This window comes from Rhineura floridana, chromosome 3 (assembly GCF_030035675.1).
Source record: "Rhineura floridana isolate rRhiFlo1 chromosome 3, rRhiFlo1.hap2, whole genome shotgun sequence".
NCBI lineage: Eukaryota > Metazoa > Chordata > Lepidosauria > Squamata > Rhineuridae > Rhineura > Rhineura floridana.
The window spans coordinates 124761926-124785753 of NC_084482.1; the positions used below are offsets into that span (position 1 = coordinate 124761926).

Here is a 23828-nt window from a genome sequence, read left to right on the forward strand (position 1 = left end):
TTGATATTGGTTAGGCCTCATCTTCTGGACACTGCACTAAGAAGGATGCAGACAAACTGGAATGGGTTCAGAGGAGGGCAACAAGGATGATCAGGGGACTGGAGACAAAGCCCTATGAGGAGAGACTGAAAGAACTGGACATGTTTAGCTTTGAGAAGAGAAGACTGAGGGGAGATATGATAGCACTCCAAGTACTTGATAGGTTGCCTCATAGAGGAGGGCCAAGATTTCTTCTCGATTGTCCCAGAGTGCAGGACACAGAATAATAGGCTCAAGTTACAGGAAGCCAGATTTTGACTGAACATCAGGAAAAACTTCCTAAATGTTAGAGCGGTGCATCAATGAAACTAATTATCTAGGGAAATGGTAATGGCCTTATAGGCCCCTTCCAACTCTACAGTTCTATGAATGGGCTGTGCGTCATTTTAGGCAACCCATTGCCCTTTCAGCCCAAGTCCTCACGTCTTGATCTGCAGTATGTGGATAATGATACTGCCTTAACCCACAGGGCATACATGGGTGGCCCTGAAAAACACCTCCCTCTCCCCATATTATGTAGCTGCAATTTACTTGTGGTGCAATATCATCTTGTGAGTTTTGCCATTCCCTGCCAGCAACAAAGATGTGAAGCAGGAGGTGGAGAAATACACACTGTGATGTCACATCATGGCTAAGTGAAACATTACCTGTCTTTACCGGGAAAGAGGAGAGAATGTGATGTGGGGAGCTGTCTCTGTCAGACATGCTATGTCTTCGCTAAGCTGCAGTTTGGATACCTGTTAATTAAATTTAAGTAACAAAACAACTTTTCATTTCCATGTTCACTCAAGCTCCAAAATGCTGATGAGTCGCAGCTGTTAAGGGCCATCCAGTTTTGGAGCTGGATGATTTTCAGTGGCAGAGTGGTGGACCTAAGTCTCAGATTTGTACATTCACTGGAATAGAAACATAGAGTCTATGCAACTGAGGCTACCATTCCATAGAAGTACCCAACTGGCAGCCAATACTATCCACATAGAATATATAGAGTTGGAAGGCACATTGAAGGCAAGGAATAGCAAAATACTTACGTTTTGATGACCTGCCCCAGGTCATATCTGTCAGTCACCTCAGACGGCTGGTTATAATCCTTCTTATCTCCCAGAGTAACACATCCAAACGGCATTGCCAAGCCTGGTACTGAAAAAGAGAGTACAAGGTCATCACCCTTTGATTCAGGTAGTTTCAGGCATCTTGATCTGGGATCTATGAAGGCCCACTAACTACTGTGCAGCAGCAGACAGCACAGGGCGCTGACAAATTGCCAGGAGGGTTCTGGTAAAACTTGTAGACCACTCTCATTATAGCCAAGTCGGTGGGAAAACAACTACCAATGAACCATCACCTACTATGGTCAGAACAAGGAACTTCAGTCATTTGGGTGCAGTTGCATCATCCATGATGAGCTGCTATCAGCTCATTTATTTATAGCCAGTCATTTCATACTTCATAGTATGCAACTTTCTGGCTATCTTAGAGCCAGACTAGATGAGGATATTAACAGAGTGATAGGGAACCTCAGGCCTGGGGTCCAAATATGGCCCTCTAGGCCTCTCTGTTTGGCCCTTGGACTCTCCCTAGACCACACCCCCTGTCCCCAGACCACATCCTCACTGGACCTGCTTCACACCACAAGTGTTTTTGCCTAGGTGGAATGTATTGCTGAACTCTCATAATACCTCTTGTTTATCTGGATGGAGGACAGAGAGGATATGTGTGTGTAGAAATTAGCCTACTGTACAGAGGCAAACTTTACATTCATTGCTCCACCTACTTTTGCCTCTAGTCCTGCCCACCACCACTGGCATGTGGCCCTAGAAGGTTGCCCAGAAGGGAATGTGGCCCTTGGGGTGAAAAAAGTTCCTCACCCCTATACTAACAGGATGCCCGGTTGTGGTTGTAGTTGTTTTTAACAGTGGTGGGAGACCCCAGTTTGGACCAGGGCCATGAAACTGAGGGAATTTAACTTTTTCACCTGCATCATAATTTGCTCCAATTAAAATTCTGCCATCCTGTCCTCCACTATTATTTTATTTTGTGCCTGTCCCATCTCAATGGTCCCAAACCCACCAGCAACAGGCTGAAATAGCAGTGGGGATTTGAATGTTGCTTAAGTTACCGTGCCATGTTCATTGATGGAGCTAATAATAACAATATCAGTAATAATTAGTATTATTATGCTAATTGTTACTGGCTCCACATGTGCCAAAGTTTACATAATGTCATGCAAGCAAATAAAATATGCATATAAAGATACGGAGAATTCACCGCTTTTTTCCTCCAGGAAATTAAGCTCCTCAAATTCTATTCTGGGGAAAGAAGACTGGAGATATGTGGGAAGCAATGGAAATATGATGTCGGTTAGGGGAAAAAAGATAGTAACCCTATGTCCTATATATATATGGGCTGGAACCTTACTTTAGAAGGCATGCCCCTTGTTGACATTGTCTGGGGAGGGCCAGTATATGGAGGGATTTCTGTAGGAGTGCTATTCTAAAGACAAATTAAAAAGCATTCCCCTGGGAAATGAGTGAGATGCCACAGAGACATTACTGTAAATTCAGGTTCCCATAAACTGTCCAAGCCCAGTGGTTCCCAAGCTTTTTTTCACATGCACCACCTGAAAGTTGCTGATGGTCTTGCCGGACCATTGAATAATCGTCCTGCCTGTTGTAGCTATTGTAATGCACTGCTCTAGATGCCATATGATATTTAATTGCATTTTTATTGCTTCTTTTATTTCTTGTCTTGTATTTGATTGTATTTCAATTTGCATTCCATAGAATTCAAACTGTAGTGCAAATAAAATACAATATAAGAATTAAAAGAAGCAATAAAAATAGTTAAATATTAACATGAATATTTAATGTGGATGTGCCGCGCACCACCATCCATAGACCACAGTTTGGGAACCCCTATTGTAGCCTGTCTTTGCACAGTAAGTGAACTCTCTTCTCTTTGATACAGTGTTAGTTCAGCATGTTTGGTGCAATGCTGCGATGTGGTTCTTGTCATTTGCTCCCTAAATGAATTTGAAATTGCATTTTCTACACACAGCCTAGGGGAAGAAGGTGACGTGGCAGGCATTCATGAACCAAATTCAAAACAACTAAACCAAACCCAGAATATAGAGCTGTTCTCACTGTCTTCTTCATCAACTGTTAAACTGATTTTTGTTTGGAGAGGATGTCAAGTTTCAAAGTGTTTTCTTGAAACAATGTCAGATTATTCTGGCATGTAGTGGGCATGAGGTTGTTTTCAATTAAAAACATTTTATTTTGATGTTTCTTAAAACCTGTGTTCATGATCTTCCTGCTTACCTCGAGGGATGTTTTGCACAGGTTTTCCTAAATGGACATCAATTCCATATGGGAAAACAATGCGTAAGCCACAAAATTCGTGTCCATTCATGTACAAAATTAATGTGTTGCAGGTACATGTGGTGGGATTATATTCCTAAGAACTCAAAATACGGAAGGATGTTGAAGTACAGGACTAAAATTAAGTTCTAGAAGTATGCAAGAATCTATAAATAGCCTCAGAAAAACAATAGCTCATGGGTAGCTGCCTGGTCAAGTAACCTGTTTCAGAAGATCTTCAGTGTTAGACTTCTGCAATCCATGTTACATATGCCATATGGTGACAGTGAAATATATGCGTCAATGACCATTCTGCAGCCCAGTGCTGACAAATAGGTACTGCTCTTAAAAGTTCACACACAAAAATTTCTGTAGTTAAAAAGGCTATAGAACCATGAAAAATTATTACTAAACTAATATCTGGGGCCTATATAGTGTTCAAACTGTATACAAACTGGTAACCTCAGTACTTGCCAAGAGAGTCATCATTTTTTCTGAATAGAAACGCCCACCTTTTTTAAAAAAATAAAGTTTTGTTGGAACTGGCCAAGAGCCACAAAATTTTCAGTGAGAAACCATATGGCAGATTCATACGTCTGATGACTCTCTGCACCTATGATAGTTGACCAGACTAACTGAATTGGCTCTGTCCCATTAAACAAATGTTATCTGACATGCACAGTAGATTCACTTTCTCTATTACAAGTAGAATACCAGTCTCATTTCTCAAAAATACTGCAGAAATGGATTTAGGAATGCGGATGATATTTTTGTTTTTAATACCTCACACTGAATGTTGCTTTGGATTCTGTTTCACTTTTCTCACACGTAAGAATTACCAAAGAACCTGTCTTTATAGTACTGCCCAAAAACACTTATGCAAGCTCAGATGAAAAACTGCCGAGTCAAACCTAATGGGCTAAGGTTGCAATTCCATGCATGCTTAAAGGATTTCACTGCAAGTTAGTTGAACTTAGTCCCATTGTAATCAATTAGACAAGTCCCTGACATGATGTAAAAAGATCCATTGATTTCAATGGGAACTAAGTGTAACTAAGTCTTGATCCAACCTAATATATGCAGTCTCTGCATCAGAAGAAAGTGTGTTCTAATCATAGTATTATAGGATTATAGGCAGGCATGGGGGAGAAATTCAATTCAGTTTGCATTTGAAGCCAAATCTATCAAATTCACACTTTCTGAAACAGTATGAGAACCAAACCACAGCCATCTTTTGAAATTCACACTTATCAGAATTTTGCAATGCAATTCTCCAACCAAATAATGGTTACAAACATGCATATATTAAGGGCAAATTTGCATAAAAATGTATTCATGAAAAAACATACAAAATGCATTATATTAGGATAAATTGCTTGGAAAAACCATGTACATTAGCCCAAACTGCATACAATAATGTGTTTATTAGGAGAAATTCACACTAAAATGCTGAGAATTTCCATGGGTTTTCCCCCCCGAGAAAAATTGCAAATTGGTGCAGAAATGTGCAGAACTTAATTTAAGATTGGACCAATGACAAACTAAGAGAACCGAAACGGACAGATCCTTCTATCCCTAATCATAAGAAGCTGCCTTGGACCAACTCAGACCAATAGTTCATCAAACTCAGCACTTTCTACACTGACTGGCAGTGGCTCTCCAGAGTTTTAGGCATGGAATCCCTCCTAGCCCTACCTGGAAATGCCCAGGATTGAACCTGGGATCTTCTGCAAACAAAAAGCAGGTGCCCTATCCCTGAACTATGGCCCTTCCCTAAAGGCCAGCACAGTGTACTCTAGTCTATTTACTAACCCATATGTTTGCAAATATGTAATCACATATTTGGAGATCTAAGAAAGGGCTTATTTCTCATGTGAGAAGCCTAACAACTCAGTAATGATTCATTCTCACAGTGGCTGTGTGCTCATTTGTCATAGCATTGGGGAACACACACATGATGTGATCTTGCTGCCCCTTGCAGTATTGCGCCATGTGTATATTCGTCACAAGTGATATTGTGCATATGGTTTTCCTTCAGGGATATATATATCCATGTTTGTCTTGTATGAAGCAGCTCTGAATAAAAATGTTTTGCAAGCAGATACTCCTCATCTTGCACATTTTTTCCAGGGGTGGGGAACACCTGCTGGGTTTTTTTTTCCTCCTCACCAGTGGTGTTGGAGGCTGGTTCTCAGGTTCTAGAAATTTTGGAAATCTAGTTTAACAACAACAACAAAAGCACAGAATGATATACCCGGGTCAGTGCTAGAATTACTCATCAGGCAGCTCATTGCCTTTCAGTTGTCACACAGTGATAGTGACAGGTGTATCATTAACACATCTCCAGCAAGTGTAATTAGCCAGCACTGCACTGAGCTACAGTGCAATAAGCTCTGAGCAGAACTGGCAGTAATCATGCTCCTATCTATCGCAAATCAAGAATTGCCATATTTAGTTTCCTTATTTTAAAAAAGCTTACAGTTCTGAAAGTAAATCAGAATCTCATGGTCCTTTAAAGAAAACAAAAGCAAACAAAATGCTCAGTCAAGCCAAATTAGTCAGGATCTCCACTGTGCTGCAAATCTCGTGGATAAGAATACTACATTCATATTTGTGACTTTCGGCAGAATCAGTATAAAGAGGGGGAAATGTTGATGGAGGTGTTGTTGTCCTGCAGTTATCACAATCCCCAGGTTCTCCAACTGAAACATCTCAACTGCAATGGTGACTGACATCCCATAAAATGATGGTGCTGAAAGCTCCACTTCCATATTATCTCCCTTACCACATTATCCTTCAGAATATGTTGCTTCTGCATCCCATAAGCTATTCACTAATAGGCAAAAAACCTTGCGATTTAAGAACGTATCTATAGCCAACAGATATTTCTATCAAACTTTAAAAAGCAGGGAAATTGGACAGCTATAGTGAATGCACCAGGGGAGCAGGAGACCTGAACTCCTCTCTGAGATATTGTACTGCCTGACAAATTTGTAAAAATGCAAACACCATTTGGGTTGGTCTTTCACAGTCCAATCCACTTCCTGTGTATCTTGGAAGAATTTGGTAACGTGTGCCTCTGAGCATATGGTGAGTGGTGGCAACACCTGCCATCTCCAAAGATGGAGAATTACATTTTTGTATGTTTGTTGGTGTTCTTCTTACTTTGCTTCTTTTCTGGGTTACTACTGTTTCTACAGAAAATCTGTAAAATTATATTTCTCCCATTATTCATCCTAGAAATCTGTGTCAAATTTATTTTTATTCATTTCAAAGCCTTTTTATTGGTTGATGTTGTATGATGGTGAAGAAATCCTTTTTTGTTTCAAACTGGAGGTTATGTTCTATTTCTATTTTGGGCGCATTTACTGTTGAATCCGAAACTGCAGTTTGATGCAAAATCAGACTGATTACAATATGTTGCTACTTAAGCAATGACTCTAGCTGTTGGAAAAACAAACTTGGCCTGCCCAAGATGTATGATTTTAAAAAGGGTTAAAAACATTATTAAAAAACATATTAATGTTCTGATTCTTCATGAACTGAACTACTTTGGTAATGACAGTGAGCTGCTGAGCTTGGCTTTGATGCTGCATTAGGTAACTCAGTTTTAGATTCCACCCAAAAAACAAACTTGTCCATGCTACAAAGTTAGGAAGCGCAGAAATTAAATACTTTAGTTTGTGTTTGTTAATTCCTCCTTGAGAGGTCCCTCCTTCTAGTCTTGTTCCTGCTTTTTAGATTTTCCTTTCTGTTGGATAATCAAGAGAAAACTTTTTAACTGGCTGCTATATAAAGGACTAACTAAGCAATTAGAAATTAATTGTGGATTAGCTATTGGATTTTTTCCCCAGTGGTTGCGGGGTTGATTTTTCTGTCCAGAAACCCGGAAGTGGTCTCATGCCGAGTTGCACATATTGGGAAAATCAGGAATTAGGGCTGAGTTACAGTCTAGGTGGCCATTCAGCCAGCTAGCTAGGTAACTGTCATGTACACAGCAATATTTCTATTCTTATAGGGCTGTTTTCATCCTTTGCCATCAAGAAAAGCTATGATTGTGAGTATAGTGAACGCTTTAAAAGGGTAAAGGGTAATTTAGGGTAGCCATTTTTTTCAGATTGCTTTAGGTTATCTATTACACTTTTTCAATTCTGCTCTACGCATTATTGTAACTGCAGAATAAACAAACTTTTACTTACTGCAGGCAAACAAACATGCTTCTTTATTGCTGGCTGAATAGAGAACACAATTGAAATTGAAAAACAGAGCAAAGGAAAGTCAAAGGAGTGGAGTCTGACTCTAATCCATAATACAAAGTCCATTTCGCTCTTCAAGAGTCATGTTGCTATATAGGCTGTTTTTTTCAGAATCTTATAAGTCATTATAGAGTGACTGTGATCATGAAAAATCCACCTTCAGTCAGGGAAAGTACTGAGTGAGCGGACTTTTGGGGGCTCTTCCAGATAAGTTTTTTGGGGGCTTTGTGCACTTGCCCTGTGTTATTCACTGAATTGTCAGAGGGTCGTGTTCTTAAACTGCTCCTGTTCTTAAAACAAGCCATCATTCTTTAAATGGAAGTTGTTATTGTCTGTCATGTCACAAATTAAAAAACAGACAATTTCCCCCCAAAGGAATTCTGGGGTGGGGGCAAATGCTTTGCCCCCCGCCCCCTGGCTACAGGACTGATGTGTGAGCAGGGCCAAAGTCAGGTAGGGTTGCCAGCTCACACTGGCTTGTGAAAGAACACTTTTTTGGAACAGGAATGGATAGAGAATAGACAAACCATACACAACAAGCTGACACTCCTGGGCATAGAAAAAGAGGATGTGGGCTTAGATCTCCTTGTTGCTTAAGAATTTACTGGGTTTGGATTGTGCCAGCCACACCCATAGCCTCTTATTGCCGTCTGAAAAGGATTGATAGTGAACTGCTTCACATGCTTGCTGCAAGGATCGTGAACCTTTGTGCATGCTTGTAATGCACCCCACCACTGTCTGCTGTTGAGCCACTGAATCTGTGAGAGAGGGCCTGCTCTGTTGTGAGGCCTAGGCTTTGAAACCTAGGATGCTACTTATACCCTCAGACCCATTAGTCCAACTAGCTCAGTATTGTCTACACCAGTGATTCTCAAATGGTGCGCCCTAAGAGGTAGCTAGGTGTGCCTCAAATATTATGAAAGTATATTTTAAAAGTGAGAAGAAACCCATTTGTATAGGGTAAGTAATAGTTTTCTATAGTTTAAGTTATTTGTATTCATAGTTTAAATATGTATTAATATATTTTTAATTTTGTAAACGAAGTGCGCCAGAAAATTTTAATATGTTTTACAGTGCGCCGCGAACCAAAAAAGTTTGAGAACCACTGGTCTACACTGACTGGCAGTGGCTCTCCAGGGTTTCAGGCAGGAGTCTCTCTCCCAGCCTTATCTGATTGAACCTGGGACCTTCTACATACAAAGCAGATGTTCTGCCACTGAATTAGGCCCCTTCCCCAAACTCCCTCCTTCCCAGGGCCAGCTCTAATGGGTGGCAAGTTTGGGCCCTGGCCAAAGGCCCCGTGGCCCAGGGGAGCCCCTGAAGGGCCCTTCATTGGGGGGGTAGTAGTGCTCTCCTTCCGTGATCCCTGGCAGAATCACTGCCGCAGATAGCACCGCCAGCCCATTCCCTTGCTCCACCTACCTTTCCTGTGTTCTCTGGCTGTGCACACAGCGCTGCCCTTAACCAATGGCGGCTGAGGTTTCCCTAAGAGGCTGAAGTGTCCGCCGCCATCTTGGTTGATAGCAGCCCTGCGTGTGCATAGCACGCATGCATGCCATCAACCAAAATGACGATGGAGGCTTCAGCCCCTTAGGGAAACCTCGGCCGCCATCTTGGTTAAGGGCAGCACTGTGCACGCAGCCGCAATACACAGGACAGAAAGATAGGCGGAGCTAGGGAACAGGCAGGCGGTGCGATCCATGGCAGTGTGTGCTGGAGCCCAGGGCATGCTGGAGCCCAAGGGCCCCGGCATGCCTGGAGCTGGCCCTGCTCCTTCCCTTTAGAATTGTGGGTGGCCCTTTAACTCTTCTCATTTCAAGAAAATGACGAAGATTAGGCTTTTAATTATGGCAATTTCAGTTTGTTATTTTGGCCCTGATCCTGTGTTTTTTGTATCTTAAATATTATGGTTGTCGTTTGCTATTCTTTGATCATTATTCATAGTGTAGGCATATTTAATTGCTTGTAATATTTCTCCATTTTGTATGCCACTTTGGGGGCCTTTTGGTTAAAAGAAACATAGCATAAAAATCCCCCCTTATTTTACTTTATCATGTATTTGGTAATATAGAAACCAAATCAATAAAAAATGCAAGCAAAGGAGATCTGCACACCTCATAGTGACTCACACTAGTCACATTGTGAAATCCATGGTGGTTGCTAACCAAGTGGTTACGTGCTGCGACATCAGGCCAAGGTACATGCTATATACAGTTGTGTGTTACTTTCCTTCAACTTAAAAAAAAGAAGAACACAAAAACCACTCATTGGAGGGTGCAGTTTCAAACTAGGAACTTGCCTTATGCAGAACCAGACCATTGATTCATACAGCTCAGGATTGTCTATACTGATTGGCACTGCCTCTCTAGGATTTCAGGCAGGGATCTTTCCCAGCCCTACCTGGAGATGCCAGGGATTGAACTTGGGATTTTCTGCATGCAAAGTGGGTGCTCTACCACTGAGCTACAGCCCTTCCCCGTGTTGGCATTGGGAAGGAGATGCTTAGCCCTTTCCCTGCCTGCCAGGAGGGAGATTTTGAGCACAAAATTGGCCATAGGAGAAAGGGTTAAACATCCCATCCCCTTTGTGCTGAAAGTGATAGCTTACCATGGCATTAAAATATAGCCAGGGAAAATTACACACAACCATATATAATATTTAGTTTGGCCCCTATAATGGTGACTTCAGGCAATGCCCAGGAGTAAAGAGAGCCCATGGGCACCAGAGGGCACCACAATCCAAATTATTAGCCTTGTTGGAAAGCCAAGTACCAACGTAGAGGCCTTGGCTATTGGAGTATGTATATTTATATGTATCTCACGTGTACTGCCTGGCTAGGGAATAAAGGAGAATTGTTGCCATCTGGGACCACCTTTGGGAATTGAAGAACTGTGACAGAAAGGACAAAATGATACAAATAATCACTTTTAAGTGTAACACTCAGAGAGATGCATGGCAACTCTGATAGAAGTGAGGAGGACCAGTGAGAAACAGTGTCCAGGGCTGGTTCTAAAGGGTGGCCAGGTGGGGCACTGGCCTGAGGGCCCCTGGAGTTATAGGGAGCCCCTCAGCACCCCCTCCACTCTCCTTCCGTGACCTGCGGCACCATCTGCGGATTGCAGGGCAGGCGCTTCTACCTGCCCGCCATTCCCTTGTGCCACCTACCTTTCTCCTGCCTTTTAGCATTGCCCTTAATGAAGATGACGGCCGCGGCTTCCCTAAGGTACTGAAGCTGCTGCCACCATCTTAGTTGATGGCAGAGATGCCTGCACGTAGCATGCACGCGTGCCATCAACAAAGATGGCAGTGGAGGCTTCATCCCCTTAGGGAAACCGTGGCTGCCATCTTCATTAAGGGCAATGGTAAAAGACAGGAGACAGGTAGGTGAGGGGGGGGGCAAGGGCCCCAGCATGCCCGGAGCCGGTCCTGACAGTGTCTACATCATATGAGGCTGCATTTCAACTTACAGGGAGTGAGAATAAAGGTTATTCCAGATGTGGAAGAATAATTCTACATACAATATATTAATATGCATAGAACAGTATTTGTGAAGTCTGGGAAACTTTTCAGAAGGATAAATGTGGACAGAGAACCTGTGTTCAGGCTACAGCGAGCATAAAAAGTTGTATGGGGGAAATTTGTACCAAAATTATGAAACATTGAAAACCCTTGAAGTAACAGTCAAAGAATGCATATTCAGTGTCAGCAATTTTGGGCACCACACAGACATCCGTCTGCAAAAAATATGGCAACGCAATATGGTCTAAACTCCAGCTTCTCAAATATTTATTTATATGCTACCTTGTTTTCTAACATACACACACACTCACTCACAGCTAGAGGCAGAACACAAAAGAGGTTTTGGTAGAATGTTCTATGGAGAGATGGAAAACTGAATCTTTTCTGTTCTTCAGTAACATTGAATTTTAAACTTCTAGTAATCTTGAGCAATTTTTCCAGCCAGTTGCATTCATCAATCCATCTCAATCACCTGTGTCAACTAGCATGAGATCACCGCGGCCATAACCTAGCAGTTCTTGGATTCTGGGCAAACCTCAGGTTCAGTCCTCAAGAAATTATGTGTGTTTGTGTGTGTGTAGGTGGTGTGTCAGTTCCATTTTGCCTCTGCCCTCTACATACCTATGCCACTGGTAAGATAGAACCCATGGTTGCTAGGCCTTCTTACTCTAAGGAAGAACCCTTCTTGACACTGGTTGCATCCAATGTTGTTATTCTGCTCACACAATAAATTTCTGCTTGTGCAACAGAACTTCCCCCTCTTCTCCCCTGTATCCCCCCACCCTGTTGCAATATCAGTAAACAGAGGAAACTAATTTAAAATCTGGTTGTCTAAGACCTCCTAAGTCTGTATGTAAACACTTTTGCTTATCTCACACTTTAACCACCATTAAATTCCCAGTGCACTCTACTGTCAACTCCTAGGAGGCTTCCATATGGGGGCTTCCTGGGGAAAAGAAACATGCACTCCTAACCCGAGCCCAGGGTGGTCCTGTGCCCAACTACCCTGCAGAATGAAGCACGGCCGTGCCAGGGAGGACTGTGATGTTTGCATGGTGCAAGGTGATATCAGTTGTTCTATTAAACCAGAACTATCACTAGAAGCTAAAATGATGAAACTGAGGTTATCATACTTTGAACACATCATGAGAAGACATAATTCATTAGAAAAGACAATAATGCTGGGAAAAACAGAAGGGAGTAGAAAAGGAGGAAGGCCAAACAAGAGATGGATTGATTCCACAGACGTGAACTTACAAGATCTGAACAGGGTGGTTCACTCCAGATGCTACTGGAGGTAGCTGATTCATAGGGTTGCCATAAGTCGCAGTCAACTTGGAGGCACATAACAACAGCACACCACCTTTAAAAAATGGAACTTCTGAATTTCTGGCTTGGCGCTAAAGAGCTAAATGGAAATGGCTGGAATTCTGACACAAATGTGCCCTCAGGGCCATCATCTTAAAGATATGGCATCAATACATCTGACTAGCTTTTCTTCTGACTGGCTTCACAGACTGGAGGAAGAGATCATAGGGAGAGAAGGAAGCTGGTTGCATGAGCCACTGGGAAAGAGAAAAGGATTTGGCAAATAAAAACAGCCCCAAGCTAAAAATACAGCTGCCCATTGTTCCAAGAGTTGGGAAGACTGGCTCATTATATTTCTTTGTATTTATTTCATTCTATTTACAAATTGTTTCCTGTGAAATCTCTTGAAATCTCAAAGCAATTTAATGATAAAAGCATCAACAATAAAAACATAAGACAATTAAAACAATTTCCTATTTACAAACAATTTCAAATCCAATACAGATGCAAACTGGGATAAAAAATCTCCACTTAAAAGACTTTGAAAATGGAAGGTCTTCAATAGGTGCCAAAAAGACAACAGAAATGGCATCTAACTGATACATAGCAGGAGAGAGTTCTATAGGTGCTGCCATGGGCCTACTGTATAAGGAATTGTATGGCTCTCACAGATTATGCAAGGTAAAGATTCTCCCATGGACATGTAAGACCATGTTAGGACCTTAATGTGGTATAAAGTTATGCTTCCCAGAATGGTGAATTATGGATCAACCCAACTTTTTAACTTGCACATGCGAACAATATCCCTATCCATTTGATTTGCTTACTTCTTAAAACCAGGAAGACTACTACAACATAAATGGAATATTTTTAGGATAGAGTATCGGTGAACAAGTGGTTGGTGTGCTTGTATTCCTTACGTGAGTTGATACATTTCCGATCGTGGTACCAAGACAGCTAAAGACAGCTTTGCAAAAACCTTTCCCCTCTTTTTCTATCTGACAACAAACGACAACTATGTACCTGTAAAAGGTGTCAGAAGAGGAACTAGAGGAGTTCCTAAAATAAACTGGGTGTAGCCTGAGAGCTGAGCCAGGACATGACATTTGTTGAGATGTGTATCCTTTCCATCAGAGATGGAAAACCTGTGGCCCTCCAGATATTGTTGGCTATTGATACCCAACTCATATCATGAAAATTTAGAAGTTGTGGCATCAGCAGTCATGTTCTTTTCTGGATTAGATACTGGTTGGAAGATAGAAAATGGGGGATGCTAAAAAAAAGTCAATTCTCATTGCAAAGATTAAGAGGGTACCCCCAAATGTGTGTGATACCTGTTCCTTACAGCATAGTAATTAATGACCTGGAAAAAGGAATGAACAGCGAAGTGACTAAATTTTCAGATGATGCTAAATTATTCAATGAAGTTAAATCTAAAGCAGGCTGTGAGGATTTACAGAAGGATCTCACAGTGTTGGGAGAAAGGGCAATGAAATGGCAGATGAAATTAAATGTTGGTAAATGTAAAGTGATGCATGCTAGAAAAATTAAAGTCCAATCTTACTTCCACTTTTCTAAGTTCTGAATTAGCAACTAGTATTCAAGGAGAAGATCCTCAGAAAACTATAAATAGGCCCTGAATTTGGGGCTATCAAAAAGGCTATCATGGTAGAGGGGATTCGGAATTTCTGGAACATAAAACTTAGAAAGGCAATAGTTAAGATGTTATAACAGAGGCATATAAAATCATGAATGGTTTTCCAAGAGATAATATAGAAAAATTATTTACTAGTTTGCACATGAACACACATTTAAAATGAATAAAAGTACCCCCCCCCGGATACAAACGATCCTTGGAAGTTACTAGTATTCACATATAGGGAAGATACGTAATGGCCAACAGTGTAGGTTTAAGATCTAGCAATGTCTGTGGAACCCAGTGATCAGCAGAGAATGGAATTCTTTGTCAGTGCCCTGGCCTGTTCTACAGTCTTTCTCCCCACCCACGCCCCAAATATGAAACCAGCTATTGCTAGAGATATTCCATTGGGACAAATAGGGTTGCCAGGTCAGAAGCATTCCAAATACTCAGATTTCAGGGGCGGGCCCTAGTGATGTCATGGGGGCAGGCCCAAGTGATGTCATGGGACAGGCCCAAGTAATGTCATTAAACATGATACATTAAGCATCAACCACAGCTTGGACCATACCACTCTAAACAAAAAAAAATATCTGATTGGAAATTATGATAGAAATCTTAGCTAAATGAGAGTATTTCCAGGTCCAGCTGAAGTGACAGGATCATTTCTTCTCACCTCCTTAGGGAGCTGGGTAGGGAACATTTAATCTAGCCTACTTGCTTCTGGCAAGAAGGGTTTAAGTGCCCTCAGGCCAGGCCTGTCACCAGAAGGCCCCTGTAGGAAGAAGGGAACCTAGTGTTGTGGAGATGTTAGATGGGAGCACTCAGGAGTAAAGATGGGTGCCCCTGAAGGCTGTAATTCTAAGCACATTTATTAAGGGCCTAAGCCCCATAGAACTCAGCAGGATTTACTTTTCAGTAGATATGGTTAGGATTATGCTGTTGGTAAGGCTTAACTAGGGATCCTCTGCAAAGATATCCATATCCAAGCAGAGTTGGCAACTCCCTGCCTGAAATGCCCTGCCTGCCTTTTAACATGGCTGCTCCAAACTTCCTTACAGACTTGACCCTTCACTACAGAGAGAGGCTTGAGTAATGAGTAAGAGTTAAGAAGATTCTCTACCCTTTCCTGCCTACCCTTTGGACTGCTATAAACTCACTTTGACAGCCAACACAATTCCAGTGAGTTATAACTGACGGAGAGAAAACACACATGGTTTGGTCTACCTTCACAGGCACTAGCTTGGGAACAAAAGCAAATGAAGCCACACTTCCTAGTATGTGAATTCTCTTTTACCACTATTGTGCAAGAAACAAACCATCATGCAAACAACAGGACGCATCATCAGTGGGTTTAAGGGAGTTGAGCAGAGCACGTGGAACCACTGTTGTTGCTTCTGTGAATGTAAGGGAGTGAGATCAGAGGTACATGAAATGCAAATAGAAAAAGAAAAAGAAAGACAGTGATGGTTTCCTAAATGCAATTCCATACCAACCACAAGATTCCTATAAGACAGAAAACTCAGCATCCCACAACCAGTCAGGGTTCCTAACCAAAACTTTAAAAATCCTGGCAGCCACCCAGCCACCCAGCCAGCCAAGTTCACAGAAATCCCCATGAAGCACAATCTGACTCAGGGGCTACAGTTAGTGCAGAATGCTGTGGCATGATGGCTGATATGAGTGAGACCCTATCAGTACACAATATCTCTGCTCTGAAATCTGCACTGGTTGCCAATTTGCTACCAGGCCAAATTCAAGGTGTACTTTCCATGTTATGGGTGCCACATTGCCCTTGTCCTGCTCTTGTAAGAAATCAATCCTTTAGTGTGGCAGCACCTACCCTTTGGAACTCCCTGCCTACTGACATTAGGCAAGCGCCTTCATTGTACTCTTTTGGGCACCTGCTAAAAACATGTTTTGTTTAGGCAAGCCTACCCAGGCATGTAGAAGCTATTTTTTAATCTGTTTTTAACTCATTGTTAGTTTTATTATTTTGAATGCTTTTAAATACCTGTCTTTAACTGTTTTTGCCAAAATAAATATTGTTTTAATTCCTTCTGCAAACTGCTTTGAGGTTTTTTTACAATAAAGCAGTATATAAATGTTGTAAATAAATTACATAAATAAATTGCAGAGTCACTGTGGCCCTTGGGTCTCTTTCTTCTTTTAGGAACGAAGAAATCTACCGACACAGGCTATTTGGTACCATCTAGCTCCATACTGATGTCATGGACTAGCATTGGCTCTTCAGGATTCCAGGCAATAGTCTTTTCCAGATACTGGATTTTGGATCTTTGCATGCAAAGCATGTGCCTTACCACTGAGCTACAGTCCTTCACCTGTTTAAAAAAGTATCTTTTAAAATTGTTCATTTCAATTCACAAATGAATGCACAGCAAACCTAAGGCAGTTCCACGCCATTCATTTAAAGCACATTCAACATACATTTGAAGCACATGAATTCCACCACAGAATCATGGGAACTGTAATTTGTTAAGGATGGTGGGAACTTTAACTGTGAGGGGGAAACTATATTTCCCAGGATTCTTTGGGGGAAGTCATGTGCTTTAAATTTGAGTTGGATGTGCTTTAAAAGTATTGTGTGGATCTACTTCATAAGCTTTGCTTGCATGTAAATCATTTTAATTAATTTTTTTTAAATGGAAATCAGCTACAAAGTTTACTGGGTGACCATGGGTTACTAACCATCTATCAGCCTAATCTGCCCCTCAGAGTGAAAACAGAGGGGAACCATGAACACCCCAAGGAAGAAAGGCACACTTAAAATGTAGAGGTGTGAAATCAAATACTTATCGGGACATAGTATGAAGAAATATTTATATAAGCATGACTGTCAAAGATATTTATTATTTACCCAACCTGTAAAGATATTTGTAGTGCAATCCTATGGTTATCGGATTTTAAAGGGATTTATTTCTTGTTATGAGCTACCTTGGTGTTCAATCGGCAATCTTACGTCACAGGGTTGTTATGAAGACTCCATGTACACACACAGTGGAGATGCAAAAATACATAGACCCGATATAATAGTTTATTAACAAAACCAGTTGGTCATTGCAGAACATTAGTTTCCTACATAATAAAAGCAGTGATACCTATGTAAGCCCTGCCTAATTGCTTTAAAAATAGGATTGGAGGTGTGACACTGGACTTCGCTTGTTAGAGTTAAAAATGTATTTTGCTTACTCTGGCTTTATTTGCTAAAAGTAAATGGATACTGTGTCTGCTTTGAGATAAAAATGATGCTAGCTTCATAAGACAGTGTTCTGATAAGAATGTGGAAAACAACTGTGCTGAAGTGAAAAACAACGCCATAAAAGGACAATGGAATGTTACAGGGAAGCAACATTAAGAAAGATAGAAAGTGCACGTACTGATTTCTTGTAAAGCACATGATTTCTTGTTAGGGGCATGTATTAGAATGATGCTTGATGATGCTGATGTAATTAACATATCAAAGTTAATAAGAAGGCTGGCTGTGCTCAGCTTCGTCAGAACTAGCCTGGCCTTTTCTCCACATGCACATACTCTTCCTCCATCTTGTTTCGTCATTTTCTGAACTCTATTGGGTGAGTATGGGGAGCGAACTCAAGCCACCAGCACCTCTAAAAGGGACTGGGGCATTTTGTTTGTAACAAACTGGCAACCTTCTGCCGGGACTCATTTTTCACGCTCCTCTGTGTGTCTCTGGCGTGGTCCACAGGAGGTTGGGAAAGAGCGCTCCGGGCCGCATTGAGCCTGCCCGAGCCTGTGAGAGCGATCCAAGGCACTGAGGTGGCGTCACAATGACTCCCTTTTAAAATCAAAACAAGGTTGGAGTGGAGCGGGGGATTGAACGTTCCAACGTCTCTGGTTGGCAGTGGTAAGGAGCCCAGTGGGCTTAAATGTGAAGAGAGTGACGTGTGAAAGTGTGTGTATGAGACAGGGCGTATCCCCAGGTGGACTACCCCGAAGTGAGTGCGGACCTGCAGTAGTGCGTTTCCCATACCTCGCGAGAGGCTGGGCCACGGAAACAGGGAAGCGAGTGTTGTGCGTCATCTGTCCGTCGTTTCGTCTCAGACATCTCCCCTGGTAGCAGGCAGGTAGGCTACCCGAGTGTCGTACGTCATCTGCAGAGGGCAGAGGGGACTGGACATGGGAAGGATGGGGAAGGGTGCATTGAAACAGGAGGGAGCAGAGGGGAAGAAGGTTGCGAGGAAGCCCGCAAAGAGTCAAAAGAAAAAGGGTGATTGGAAAATGACCCCCCTTGAATGTGTTTTGCAAAATTTTCCTAGATTTAAAACAAGTGTTATTTCTTCCGGAGGGCCGGTCCCGAACGAAGAACAATTGTCAACGTTTTGTGATGAAGAGTGGGTGCAGCTGGGCATTGGCTGGCCACCGGGTGGGACATTCAATCTCACTAAGGCTAGACAGTTGGAAGCCACCCTCTATGGGATGCTGCCAGACGAGGCAACCTCGTGGTGGTATGCACGAGGCTGGAGAGCCATCTGCCTAGACCCACCACAAGAATGTGCGCTGACCATGGCACTGGCTCAATGTAAAATTAATGAGGGGAAGAAATTGAAAACTAAGCCCCCAGTCCTTCAGGCAGAAGAAGAGGAATGTTTAGTTTCACCTACAGCCCCACCCGTGATTCCTTTACTGCCGCCTCAGGCTCCGGCGATTCCCCTACCAGCACCAGCACTACCAGTGCTACCACAGGCGGTTTAGCTGCCACCAGTTCAGACTCTGCCACCAGCTCAGACTCCGCCACCTCAAACCCAGCCCCCAACATACCAACAGTCGACTGCCCCGCAAACCCAGTCTACTAGTTTTGGAACTCCGTCCGGAACTGTAGCAACGTTCCAGGATTTAAGTCAATCTTTAGGGCGGCTGAGGCAAGAATATGATATTTTAGACCGTTATACCCATTCTGTATTACAAAGCCAGGATTTAGGAGCCTCGCCTCAAACAATACAACCACGCCTTCGTATAATTGAGGAAGTTAGAAAGGAGAATGAGGGAATGACCCTACGAAGTGGCACACAGTTAACTTCTACTCCAAAGAGCACAGATAGAGGCAACTCCGAACCGGAAGATGTCTTGGCTGGCGGTACCTTTATGGGACCAATGCGACAAATGCTTGATGGCCATGGACAGATTGCTTATGTGCATGTGCCTTTTACTACATCTGATCTGTTTAATTGGAAAAACCAGATGCCAGGTTTGAGAGAAGACCAAGATAAGCACTGCCAATTGTGGGAGACTATTTTTGCCAGCCACCACCCCACTTGGGCAGATATACAGACATTAATGAATACCCTCCTTAGTCCGGAGGAGAAGTCATTGGTACTTTCCCAAGCTAATGCTCTTGCATTAGAAGAGCAGAGACAAGGTGGCAACGCGCCCGGTTTAGCTCCGGATCGTGTTCTACCAACAGTAGAACCTCGAAGGTGGATCCAAACCCCAGGAGCAGCGGCCCCTGAAATCACCACGTATAAACGATTGATTTTATATGGACTTAGGCATGCCATCCCTAAACCAATGAATGTGGCAAAATTATATGAAATTCATCAAGAAAAAGAGGAAACTCCCTCTGCTTTCCTTAACCGCCTCACCACAGCTATGCGGAGATTTACTACCCTTAATCCCGAGGCTGCTGAAAACCAAAGGCTCTTAATTTCTTTGTTTATTGGCCAAAGTTCTACAGACATTCGAAAGAAATTGCAGAAGGTGGAAGGAGTGATGGGTATGGGACTTGGACAGATAATAGACATTGCGTTCAAGGTCTACGTAAATAGGGATGAAGCAAGTAAGAAGGAAGAGGGAAAGTTGATGAAAAAGCAATACAGTATGATTGAAAAGCAATGCGACATGATCGCGGCAGTGGTTGGTGTAAATCAAAGAGACAGAGAAAGAGGGCCAAGGAGGAAACTGGAAAAGGATCAGTGTGCCAAGTGCCTGAAGAAAGGCCATTGGGCAAAGGATTGTAGAAATGAGAGGGTTCCTAGACCACGTAAAGATGGACGCTGCGATTATAGAGAGGTTCCTGGTTCTCGGTACTATAGGGAACCTAGGACAGTCTCAAGTTCTGATCCAAACCCACCCTATGTTCGGATTGCGGCCGCCAGAGGGCAGGAGGAGGAATCAGAATGAAGGTGGACGGGATATGAGGGCGGCTCGTGGGAAGAACCATATGTGTCCCTTACCCTGAATAATTCGGCAGTCCAAGGACTAGTGGACACAGGAGCGGCCTTCTCTATGATCCCACGAGCAATGTCCCGTCTACCCTTGACCCTCAGCAAAGAAACTAAAGATGTAATGGGAATAGAAGGACAGCGTCGTCGAATTCCTTTGTCCCAACCCATACAGGTACACCTTCCAGGAAGAGAAGATAATCAACAATATTTTACACATCAGTTTTTGGTTTCGGATGGTTGCCCCATTGCAATATTTGGAAGGGAACTTCTAGCAAAGCTCCAGGCCCAAATTACTTTTAGAGGAAACACTTTGGAAGTGGTGATACCAAAGCGACAAGAATGCGCTTTCCAAATGATCTTAAGGGGGGAGCCGGAAGCCAAAGAGAAACAACAGTGGGAGCCTCCGGAAGGAATTCACCCTGATGTTTGGGCCAGAAAGAATAATCCTGCTCGTGCGGTCAATGCTGAACCAGTGAAGGTCAGATTGAAGCCTGGGGTAGGCCCGACTCCAGTACGCCAATTTCCTTTGAAGCCAGAAGTATGCTTAAGCTTAAAGGAATTAGTGACAGACTTCATCCAATATCAGTGGTTACATCAAACTACTAGTCCACACAATACCCCCATATTTGGAGTTCTCAAGGAAGGCCGCCCAGGACAGTATAGGTTGGTGCAAGATTTAAGAATTATTAATGAAAAAGTTCTGGAAGATGTTCCAGTGGTACCAAATCCGCATACTTTGTTGGCCCACGTTCCTGGCAAGACGATTCGGTTCACAGTTATAGATCTAAAAGATGCATTCTTTTCAATACCTCTTCATGAAGATAGTAGAGATCTTTTTGCATTCCAATGGGAGGATCCGGTCGACCTTCGACAGTGTCAGCTGACCTGGTCCGTGTTGCCCCAAGGGTTCATTAGCTCCCCATCTGAATTTACCAAGGCATTGCAGAAAGATTTAGGACCTTGGTATCAACAACAACCAACGTCGGCATTGTTGGTCTACGTGGATGAACTTTTGATCTGTAGCCCAGATGAAAAGAGTAATGAACAAGACGCCGTGAGCCTTCTGAACCATTTGCATGCCTGTGGATATCGAGTATCCAAGGATAAGGTACAATGGAATCGGGAGAAAGTGACATACCTTGGATACCAACTCTCACAAGAAGGACGCATGTTGTCAACTGAAAGGCGGACGGCGATCTGTGGCCTATCACCACCACCAAATGTTAGGGAGCTGTGGTCATTTTTGGGTCTGGCCGGCTTCTGTCGGCAATGGATACCAAATTATAGTAGTTATGCTACTCCCTTGTATGAGTTGTTGAAGAAGGAAACTGATTGGAAATGGACTAAAGGATGTCATCAGGCGTTTGGGGACATTAAAAGAGCTTTACAAAAGGCACTAGCGTTGGCTCTGCCAGATGGACTTAAACCATACAGATTGTATGTTTCAGAAAACAAGGGAACTGCTAGTGGAGTCTTGACACAGCAGTGGGGTCCTGATTACCTACCTGTAGGTTATTATTCCTCTCAATTGGATCCTGTGGCAAGAGGATGGCCAGCTTGCCTACGAATTGTGGCAGCCACAGGAATCCTTCTGAAGAAAGCAGAGAAAATCATGATGGGAGCCCCTGTGGAAGTATTGGGACCACATGATTTGAAAAGGATCCTGGGAGAGAAGGCAGCTAAGGTTCTCAGTCCGAGCCGGCTTACCCAGTATGAGCAACAGCTGCTGGGACGGCAAGGCTTACGCTTGAGAGCTTGTAATACATTGAATCCAGCGACATTATTGCCTCAACCAGGAGAGCTGGTGCATGATTGCATCCAGACATTGGAATGCTCATTGAAACCCCGAGTAGACCTGACCGATCAGCCAATAGCAGGGCGACATTTATATGTGGATGGAAGCTCGAAGGTGATAGATGGACAACGGTATGCAGGCTACGCCGTGTGCGAGGACCTGAAGGCTATAAAGAGCGTTAAGTTGCCAACTACCTATTCAGCCAAGATGGCAGAACTGGCTGCAGCCATAGATGCCCTGCGAGAACTGGACCAGCAAGAGGGGAATATATACACTGATTCCAAGTATGTATTCCAAACTGCACATGCTTTCGCTATGCTGTGGAAAGAAAGAGGTTTTATTAAAAGTGATGGACACAGAATTGAGCATCAACAAATGATAATGGAATTCCTGGAATGTGTTCAACTACCAAAGAAGGTGGCTATTATCCATGTGAAGGCCCATGGAAGAGAAATGGATCCAGTTCGGCGAAAGGGAAATCATCAAGCAGATGAGGCAGCGAAGGAAGGACGACCATTGGAGAGGAATTTAATGAACATTATGATTCCATGGAAGGAGTTGACTCCTCAATATTCTAAGAAAGAGGAAGATGCTGCAGTACGGTATGGGGCTCAGAAATTGACTAATGGTTGGTGGCAGTTACCTACAGGACTAATTTTTGTCCCGAGGGCAGTGCTTCGAGCCCTTGTAATGGAGACTCATAAACAGACTCATCTTGGAGGCAACGCTTTAGGGGATCTTTTAATTAGACAAGTAGTTGCACCAGGATTATATGAAGAAACAAAGCGAGCGGTATATGGATGTACTATCTGTGCAGCAACTAAACCTGCTCCAAAGCCACCACCAGCCATGGGAGGAAGACCATGGGCCTACTATCCTTTCCAGAGATTACAGATAGACTTTGCAGAATTACCAAGATGTGCGAGGTACAAGTATTTACTGGTTATAATAGATCAGTTGACAGGATGGATAGAGGCCTTCCCCACGCGAACAGCGACAGCCATTACAGTAGCAAAGATACTGTTGAAGAAAATTTTTCCAAGATACTCCATGCCAGAGACATTTGAGTCAGACCAAGGTCCGCACTTTGCGAGTAAGATAATTTGTGCTGTAAGTGCGGCCTTGGGGTTCAAATGGAACCTTCATACTCCTTGGAGACCACAATCATCCGGTCAAGTTGAACGCGCCAACCGGACGGTTAAGACTTTGTTGACCAAATTGTGCCAAGAAACCAAGTTGAATTGGGTGACAGCACTGCCATTGGCTTTGACCATTATGAGAAACACTCCAAGGGGAAAAACAAAATTGACTCCTTTTGAGTCACTGTTTGGCAGACCTCCCATTGAGCCTGGGCCTCAGACAGAGATTAATGGGGAACTGGGGAATAGACAGTTATTGGAGTATGTTACTGCCTTGCAGGGTGTTTTGTCCTCTATTCACAGGCACAATCGTGAGTTTCAGAGGCTTGGATGTGGCGATCCACCAATACCAACCTGGTGATTGGGTACGAGTCCGGAAGTGGAAGCAAGAACCTTTGCAGCCCACGTGGGGACCGCCGGAGCGGATCATCTTAATTACCGAATCAGCAGTAAAGCTTGTAGGCCACAAGCTATGGGTCCATGCTAGTCGTATAAAGAGAGTCAAGCCTGTAACTATCCAGGAACCTGAGCAGGGAGTAGCCAAGGACTCCCCACCTGGAGAGGTGCAGGA

At 43.0% G+C, this 23828-nt stretch overlaps 1 protein-coding gene across 1 annotated transcript in view; it reads right to left on the reverse strand.

Moving 5' to 3' along the window:
- Nucleotides 1-23828, reverse strand: part of CAMKV (CaM kinase like vesicle associated) — a 96590-nt gene that overhangs the window by 15547 nt on the left and 57215 nt on the right. Inside the window, exon 2 of the mRNA XM_061617777.1 lies at nucleotides 1071-1179. Within this exon, the coding sequence (XP_061473761.1) occupies nucleotides 1071-1165 (95 nt within the window). The 5' untranslated portion in view covers nucleotides 1166-1179. The remainder of the gene's footprint in view (nucleotides 1-1070; nucleotides 1180-23828) is intronic.